This window comes from Pungitius pungitius, chromosome 21 (genome assembly GCF_949316345.1).
Source record: "Pungitius pungitius chromosome 21, fPunPun2.1, whole genome shotgun sequence".
NCBI lineage: Eukaryota > Metazoa > Chordata > Actinopteri > Perciformes > Gasterosteidae > Pungitius > Pungitius pungitius.
In genome coordinates this window covers 2,677,768-2,686,554 of record NC_084920.1, presented here as the reverse complement: position 1 = coordinate 2,686,554, position 8,787 = coordinate 2,677,768, and the positions used below count along the sequence as shown (strand labels likewise).

The window sequence follows — 8,787 nt, the reverse complement described above, 5'->3', positions numbered from 1 at the left end:
TCTCTCTCTCTCCCCCCTCTCTCTCCCTCTCCCTCTCCCCCCCCCCCTTCGCTCTCCCTCCCTCGCCGCTGAGACTCACTCGATGTCTGCGGTGACCTCCGCTCGCCGGGCCCCTCAGTCTGACACCCAGGCCGGCGTGCTTTTCCACATTTTCATCGTATTGCGAGGCTAATTATTAATTTTGACTACATTTCTTTTTTTTTTCTTTTTTTAACAGGAGCGGAAATAAGTCAGCTGTTCAGCGCGGGGCGCTGCGATTGGTTGAGACGCGTTCGCGTGCACAAAATATTTCCAGTGATAACCAGATTTATGCAGCCGAGGCCTTCGGCAGCTCGCAAATTCACATCCCGAAACGTGCAGCCTGTTTGAGGCACGGTGGCATTTCCTGCCTCCGGTCTGGAGCTCGACTGGGCTGCAGCTCGCCCGTAAGCACAAGCATGCAAATAAGGGGTATTATCTCCCCTAGATACTCCAAAAATACGTCCCGTAAGCCCATTTTTATGCTATTTATAAATATGTTGAGAACCTGCACCGTCGAACTGCACGTGCATGTGATGAGTGCGCCAGCAGATGGCACAGCGGATTTCGTCGACATCGTGGAGGAGCAGAGAGAATGTAAATGCCTTTTCCGTTATATTAACGAGTCCCGTATCTCCAGGTTTACACGTCGACCAAAATAACGACATTAACCACCCGACGTGGCATTGAAACTAGTTCATATTGAGAAATGTAATGTGATATATTTTGCCTAAAGGTAAACAATGATGTCCACACTCCAGAAGCCCATTTGTCCAGATATGAACTGTGTGTTGTATTTGTTGCCCCCTTGTGGCGAAAGTGAACGATGTCACTTAAATACTGTAAATGCTTCGTGACTACAACATTGGATCCATTTCAAATGTGTTACTTCATGACACGTCTGTGCCATTTTTTGCAAATCACGACAAAGCACTTTGCACTCACTTCCCCGGTGTCATTATGAATGAGGGGTCACCCGTAGAGTATAAAATGATCCAGTCAGATATCATATTTACAACAGCCTAAATTTGAGATGAAGTATATTGCTGTCATTGTTCTGATTTGCTGTCATCCCCCTTAAATAATCATAAATCATTTCACATTTTGTTGGTGGAACAAATGTTATAACCTCACAAACTCTTAAGGCAACAGAGCACTGTTATGCAAAGTCAGGCTATCCAAGGAAAAGCCCCCCCCCCCCCCCCCACTATCCTTAGTTGTGAGCATTTTAGATGCATTATAAGGTCTTTGTAATGCATAACAATTGACTCAAAAGGTCAGCTATCTACATATTCATTAGAAAGACGGTAAAAAACAAAAGGACAGGAATGAAAGCATTCAGGGATACCCAACTTATATTGGGTGATGTACATAAATAGGAAAGAATATCAGAGACAATAGTATGACATGAAAGAAGCAAAGACACATAACACCCTAAAACATTTAGCGAAAACAGAACAAATAAATAGTAGAAATGATTGCAACATGTTTAATTCAAACGGAACAATGTCTTGCGGCTGATCCATTTATTTTGCGTTTACCACCCATGATCATGGCTGTGCCTCCTCCCTCCCTCGCTCCCTCCCTCTCTCCATCTCTGTTACCAAACCCCCTAACCACACTTTGACTGCAGCGACGCACCGCCGACAAACTGCGGGTCCCCTCCGTCACAATGCCAGACTCCATCGAAGCCATGCCAGCCCCCTGCCACGTTATCAAAGAGGACGTTAACAAATGGTGAGTTTACGACGGGAGTGACGTGTAAAGGCTGAACCTGCTAATCCTGCACATGTACCTCTTCAATAAGTGTCTATTCCGTATGTGTGGCCCTCTCCGGGTGAGTGTGAGTGTGAGTGCCCACGCAGAGCCAGAGTGTATTTGTGGAACTTTGCGGCATTCAAATTCTTTGAGTTCCGACTAAACACCGGTCACTTTCCACAACAGGCCATTCTCTGTCATCGCTAACAACCTCTGCTAATACTCGCTTTCCGGGGGGGGGGGGGCCTCAACTTGTGAGTCTAACAGGAACTCGTGTAAAAAAAAAAATACATGTTTCCAACTTCCCAACTGCGTCACGGGGGCCCGAGTGCAGTGACACGTGCGGAGAGAAGCACAAATGCACCTGAGTTTAAAATAGACTTCCACACGTATGACCTATTGCACATTCCAGGCTGCTGGATCGTGTTACGCGAAAGGAGCGACAGCGGATTGGTGCGTGTTGTGCACGTGCAGCTGTGGTTTGCGCCCGTGGAGCTGCTGCACAGATTACACAATCTTCTTCTTCTTCGCACTCCCAACAAACGCAGATAAAGGCCGCCGTCGGGGGTTTGACCCCGAAATACTTTACTATCAGGATGTGCTGTGATAATCGTTAATGTATCGCCGAATGTAGAAATATTACTGGTGTCCTCCTCGTTTGACCCCATATCGTGTTTGTTTATTTGATCATTTAAGGGGGAAACCATATATTTAGGGCCGATCCATGTGCAGTGAGTGGTGGGTGCGTTTTTGTAAATGCAGCTTTTTGTTTCAGTGTCAGGGAGAAGGGAGCGGAAGGCTGTAAAGATCTGATAGATGCCTTACTGGCCTGTATAAAAACCCTGTCTGAGGGATCATGATAAAGGAAGTGCACATTAAACAAATGTAAGTTCACACCAATGGCTACGAAATATCATCATTGATTTGGGTTTCCCTGGATGAAGGTCCCGTGGTCTTGACACTGATAATTGGACACCAAAAGCATTTTTCCCGAAGCGATAGGCGGCCTCTCCCCCGTACACTGGGGTGTAATGTCGTGCCATTTCTTCCACATCACTTCACTCATTTCACAAGCACATTGCCAAGAATCATCGGTGGGTTTAATTTAACCTGGAATTTAGACTAAAATAAAGAAGGGGAAAAAAGAAAAAAAAAACACTGACTGATCCTACGTTCCAAAAGCTGGAAAATAAAATTGGATGTTGAAATTTGAAAACCATGCTTTTATTTTGTATTGTTCCATAGAAACTAAACTGTCTGTCGTAAAGTACCTTTGGGGATCAAATGTTATGATGTTAGACGATTCAAAATCGCACATTTGGTCACATATACCTTTTCTGTTGTAAATTCATAACATTTACCATCCTCTTTCTTTTTTTTCTCATCAAACCCATTCACTCTCCCAGCATTTCTTTCCTTGCTTTTTGCACTGGAGCGAACCATCTGAAAATCTGAAGAGGGGGGTGAAGACTGAGCATCTTGTTATCGTGAATGTTACATCTCGTTTATGGACTCACCTGCAACTCGCATTACACTGGAGCATATAAAGGCACATAAATAAAATTCAACAATAAATATAAAGCTTGTCAATTACCATTCGCAGTGTGTTTCTTTTCCTTTAGAATCCCATATTATTAGATATGCCCGATTTCTGTTTGATGTGCAGGCGGTGGAACTCTGGATTTAAGAACAGTTTGTTAATCTCAGCTTAGTCTTGACATGAGTTCCTGCACTGAGCAGTCTAACATCACCTTTCACAGTCGGGGCGGGTCCATTGAGCCTCCAGTGCACGTAAGAGCCGGCTGGAGAAACGGTCCCTTCAGAAAAGTATGTGTCCCGCTCTATTTCTGCTCGCTGGTTGGAGACAAATCCTCCTGTGAATCGAAACAGCTAGGCCCGGGATGAAGATGGGCTTTGGGGAATTATACGCCCACACACAACATTTCAAATGGAGATTTTTCAAGGCACATTACAGATGAAACATTAGAATGTCTTACTTACCCTTTTTTTTAACTGTTGTGATTTGTCTCAAACTGCCCTTAATACTTGTCTTTTTGTTTCCTTCTCAGATGAGGAGAGGCAAATTGTTGACATTTTTTAAGAAGCTGTGCTCATAAGAAAATGTTATTTTTGCTTTTTTAGCTGTTACACGTCTTTGGGGATACTGGCCCATGAGCTTTAAAACAATGTTTACTGCGCAAACACATTCCTTTTTGGTCAATTTATTTTTAGCTCTTAAAGTTGAACATTCATTTAATGCCAAGATGAAACACATGGTCAATTATTATACTTCCTTCTGGATTAAATTGCTAAAAAAAAATCACAATTGATCATTGAACAACATTTACTTTATTCGTGCATCTGTACACTTGAGTAAAAATAATGATGAACGCAGGCGTTTTCATTGTAAATGGACAGTTATTACTGCCAGAATTCTCTGCTTTAGGTAATAATCCTGCATGTTAACTGCTAGTAAAAGTACCGCCGCCTGTAAAATGTGCTTTAAAATCACCCATCAGGCAAAACGCTTCCTTTCACAGCATTCATAATAAAGGTTCATAACTGCATTGGGCAACGTTTTAATGTCCATTTTTAACTGTTAATGAATCAAAGAGCAGCAGCCTGCCATTCAACTATCCCCATGTTAAATGAAGAACCCCACCTGGGGGGAGACAGGTGACTGTGCGGGGGCCGCAGCATCCTTCTGCGAAGCGCCGCCTCTGGCGATGTTTACGAGGGAGGGGGGGGGGGGGGGCTTACATAATAACAGCGAGGGAGGTGTCCGCAACACCGGGGCAGAGGGGGGTGGGGGGGGGGGGGCACGGAATGTGCAGAGATAAGCGTATTTTGAGGAAGATGTTCGGCGGGAGGGGCGGGGTGGTAAGAGGGAGGGAGGGGGGGGGGGCGAGAGGAGAGTGGATGGAGAGGGAGAGGGACCCGGATGCTGATGCGAGCGAGGCGAAGGAAGAGGAGAGCGCGAGAGAAAATATCGATTTACGGCAAGAAAAACCGAAGGGAGTGTAACACAGGGGGGGGGGCCTTTACCCTGCGTGAACTACCAGCAGAAAGGGACGCGACGGCAGTCGATATTATTGCGGATATCTGCGGTTCTTTATTTATTTTTGCTTGTACCTGTGCGCCCGCCGGCGAGGGAGGAGGACACGCCGAAGGAGGCAGGCGGAGAGGAGAAGGATGCTGCTGGCCGATACCCCGCTAGTTGCCGTGATGTAGGCAGGCAGAAACGGGGGTGGGGGAGGCTGGCGGAGGAGAGATGGGGGAGGACCTCGACCAAGATGGTTGTTCTGTCGGGAATACGCGTTTCACCTCGAGATTTTGCCAGAATGCGGCTACTGTGCGACACATCTGACCGTTCGGCGGTGCCCGGCAACTTCCGGAGGGGTCGGTTCTTCTGACCGGCGGCCGTTGGTCCGGCCGCTGAGGCTAAAGCTAGCCTCGCTGCTGTGTGTGTGTGTGCGTGTGTGTGCGCGCGCGTGTGTGTGTGTGTGTGGGAGGGAGGGAGGGAGGGAGGAGGAGAGAGCGGCGGCGGGGCTAAAATAGCATGTTGTTGCACCTGCAGAGAGGGGAAGAAAACACAGGCCCCGACCGGAGAGAAATAAACTGACACGTTCACCCGCGCGAGCGTCGGGGCTCGTTCGTCCGTTAGCCCCCGCCAGCGGCGGACATTGATGCTAACGACATAAAAGGCTAATCACGTCGTGACGCCTGGCGATGCTCCGCCGTCGTTTTCTTCTTCACATGAACTGTAATGTCACGTGTGTAAGTTATATTATATAAGTGAGTCCATGTAGAGGCTTTTTTTTTTTGCCCTGCCATGTTTCTCCGTGTGGTGATGGTCAGTATTTAACGCATGAAGCCGGAAACTTAATGCCCACCTCAGTTTCTTCAACCCCCCCTAGAAACGCGATTCAGGATCACAAAACACTGAAATATTTATCTAGCTTTGTGTGTTAACCACGTCTGAATAAAGACTGTTAACTTATCAGCTCCAGTTCTGCCCTGTGACTGCAGAGAGTTGCATTGAAATAAAAGGTGCTCCTTCTCCTAAGTTGAGCACCTTCTTGTAGCCCACAACGAAAAAAGATCCCAGAGATTGCAATAACCCCCCCCCCCCCACCCCTTGTGCAGCAGTAGTAGCGCATCGGCCTCCAGAAAAGAGCAGTATGAGTAAGGAACTGTCTCTAAGTCAGTCAGCTCAGTATGTCGGGCCCTACCGACTGGAAAAAACACTGGGGAAGGGACAGACAGGTGAGTCCCACCAGGTGCTTCTGAAGTGCCTTTTTGAAAGGAACACAGTAGGCCCGTCTCCTCATTCCAGTCTCTTGTTTTTGCGTCTCTTGTCATTGTGTTTCCCCTAAAGGACTGGTCAAGCTCGGGATCCATTGCATCACGGGTCAGAAGGTAGCGATCAAAATAGTCAACAGAGAGAAGCTGTCCGAGTCGGTGCTGATGAAGGTACGTGGGTTCTTCCAGTGGCCCGAGGTGTTTCTAACGAGATGCAATAAAATGTCAATGCGATCACGTGTCGGTTTAGAAATCAACCTCCGTGTCCTCTGCTTTAGTTTCTTCATTTCTTTTTTTTCCCTTGCACCTGTCTCCTCTCTCTCTCTAACCAGGTTGAGAGGGAGATCGCCATTCTGAAACTGATTGAGCATCCGCATGTTTTGAAGCTGCATGATGTTTACGAGAATAACAAATACCTGTGAGTTCCCTCAGCATCCACAAACGGCCTCAGTGCAGGGGGGTTGCGTTTTTTGTGTTCTGAATGCAGAACAGCAGGATTGCTATAAATATGATTACATTATTCTTCTCCAACCGTCACTCTGACTTTTCCTTTATTTCCCACAATTATTCAGGAAAGTTGTAGATCTATCTTGAGAAAAAATGCAAAATGACGTAAGGCTGATATGAGACAACTGTTGGTGTTGACAGTCAGATAAGTGACAAAAGCGATGAACTGCACCATTTTATCCCAATTTTAGGCATTCAATGGTAGCTCTAATTTTGGATGAGGTTACCCCCCCCCCCTTCTTTCTCCAAGAAATGACTGTCTTAAATCACCCTGCTGTCCTGGATGTCGGCAGGTACCTGGTCTTGGAGCACGTGTCAGGGGGAGAGTTGTTTGACTACCTGGTGAAGAAGGGCCGGCTCACTCCCAAAGAGGCCAGGAAGTTCTTCAGGCAGATCATCTCCGCTTTGGATTTCTGCCACAGTCATTCCATCTGGTTGGTTTTTGGGTCTTAGATGAACGTCTCTAAACAATGAGGAATCAATGCCAATTTGATGTGTCATGGCAGAATAACTCAGAAGCTGCATCTGACACTTTCCTCTTTAACGCCGAATTGATGATTACTTATCAAATACTGCAGCAGCGGAAGCCCTTTGAATTGCGTTGCATGAACCGATATTAAACGCACTTTATTAAACCCTCGCAGTCACAGTTAAGAAAACATGCCAACATGCAATCAAGCGACTTACAGTATCTGTTGTGTTCTTGCAGTCACAGAGACCTGAAGCCCGAGAACTTGCTCCTGGATGAAAAGAACAACATCCGTATCGCTGACTTCGGCATGGCCTCCCTACAGGTGGGAGACAGTTTGTTAGAGACCAGCTGTGGGTGAGTACCAGCTCCCTAAATGCAATAATACCTACACACATTCTAAAAAGTCCAGGACTGATGCAACTCTATACATATTACATATTGTAACAGAGTACAGAAGGCTTTATAAAGCTTTAGTTTGCATCACTGTTGTATGCATAGAAATGTTGATGGTAAGACATTTGTTTCATTTTAGATCACCGCATTATGCTTGCCCTGAAGTTATACGGGTAAGTGTTCCCCACATTCCGGTACCTGCAATATAACATTAAGTTTAAATAAATGTTAAACATACTCTGTCACGTGGGTTGTTTTAATCTTTAATCAGAGATATTCTTCAAAGGCACTCAGCACACAAGAGTATTGTCCAGTTCTATCGATACTAATACGGTTTCAATGTGCTCAGGATTATAACGGATTACAGTGTGTTTCTTTCCGAGTGATATTTTATCGACAAGCCTCAAATGCAATCAATCGACGTTATTAATAGTCCCTGTGGAGCTGATCTGGATTCTGTCTTCGGCAGGGCGAGAAGTATGACGGGCGGAGAGCCGATGTGTGGAGCTGCGGGGTCATTCTCTTTGCTCTGCTGGTGGTGGGTCTTTCACTCCGTTCTCACAAGTCCCATCTATTTCATCGCATCTGCTTTCCCCCCGCCCCCCCTCACCGCTCCTTTTCTCTCCCACAGGGCGCCCTGCCCTTCGACCACGACAACTTACGCCAGCTCCTGGAGAAGGTGAAGAGCGGGGTGTTCCACATGCCCCACTTCATCCCCCCGGACTGCCAGTCCCTGCTCAAGGGCATGATCGAGGTCAACCCCGAGAAGAGGCTCACGGTACGATGCTGTATGGATTGGATCGGGATGGCCTCTCGGCCCGTCCTTTTTCAATGCATGTGAATTAAAAAGTGCAGCGTCATTAATATCAATATTTATTTATTTATTATTCATTTTTAGACCTGCTGTCTTTTCTTGACTGCACGTTGGAGCTGGACCTGCGCGCTAGCATTTTGTTGATCTTAGCTGATATGGATCAGAGACACGGTTGCATTTGAATAAACTGATTGCGTTATCATCATCATCATCATCATCAACTATCATCAAAGGCATCAGAAATCAGCCAGACGCATGCAAATTGTCCTTTTTACTGCACAAACATTCTGATGTTTCTTGTGCGTGCAAGAGAAGTGTGTGGTGTGAAGTGTTTACACAGCAAAGCTCTGTGGCCATCTGGCTCTCAACAGACTGCCCTGTCGCCCTTTACAGCTCGAGGCCATCCAGAAACATGCCTGGTATCTGTGAGTATATCTCCTATTTGTCCCTTGAATGAGGTAATAATCTAAAGTGATGCTGTGTCTAATTTAATTATATAGACTGTACCTGTGTCATGTACTCA

The 8,787-nt window shown here is 46.2% G+C and overlaps 1 protein-coding gene and 1 long non-coding RNA gene across 3 annotated transcripts; both read left to right on the top strand.

Moving 5' to 3' along the window:
* The first annotated feature begins 138 nt into the window (after positions 1 to 138).
* LOC119212714 (uncharacterized) lies at positions 139 to 3,365 on the top strand. Of its 2 annotated transcripts, XR_005119835.2 has the most exons (4): positions 139 to 615; positions 1,652 to 1,755; positions 2,552 to 2,661; positions 3,183 to 3,365. It is a non-coding gene; the product is annotated as an uncharacterized LOC119212714 (long non-coding RNA). The 2 variants fall into 2 exon arrangements; XR_005119834.2 differs by having other exon boundaries at positions 358 to 1,755.
* Positions 3,366 to 5,309: 1,944 nt separating this feature from the next.
* Positions 5,310 to 8,781, top strand: LOC119212599 (serine/threonine-protein kinase BRSK1). Its single transcript, XM_062560063.1, has 9 exons — positions 5,310 to 6,042; positions 6,155 to 6,249; positions 6,411 to 6,496; positions 6,879 to 7,019; positions 7,295 to 7,411; positions 7,590 to 7,623; positions 7,920 to 7,988; positions 8,082 to 8,228; positions 8,658 to 8,781. The coding sequence occupies exons 1-9, from the start codon at positions 5,958 to 5,960 to the stop codon at positions 8,691 to 8,693; spliced, it is 810 nt and encodes a 269-aa protein (XP_062416047.1). The 5' UTR covers positions 5,310 to 5,957; the 3' UTR covers positions 8,694 to 8,781.
* The last annotated feature ends 6 nt before the right edge of the window (positions 8,782 to 8,787 follow it).

What these genes read in the sequence shown, in the direction of transcription:
- LOC119212599 (XM_062560063.1), top strand. Translation starts at nt 5,958, where the DNA reads ATGAGTAAGGAACTGTCTCTAAGTCAGTCAGCTCAGTATGTCGGGCCC. An exon ending in ACTGGGGAAGGGACAGACAG is followed by an intron (nt 6,043 to 6,154) that starts GTGAGTCCCACC and finishes TTTCCCCTAAAG; the next exon opens with GACTGGTCAAGCTCGGGATC. An exon ending in TACGAGAATAACAAATACCT is followed by an intron (nt 6,497 to 6,878) that starts GTGAGTTCCCTC and finishes GGATGTCGGCAG; the next exon opens with GTACCTGGTCTTGGAGCACG.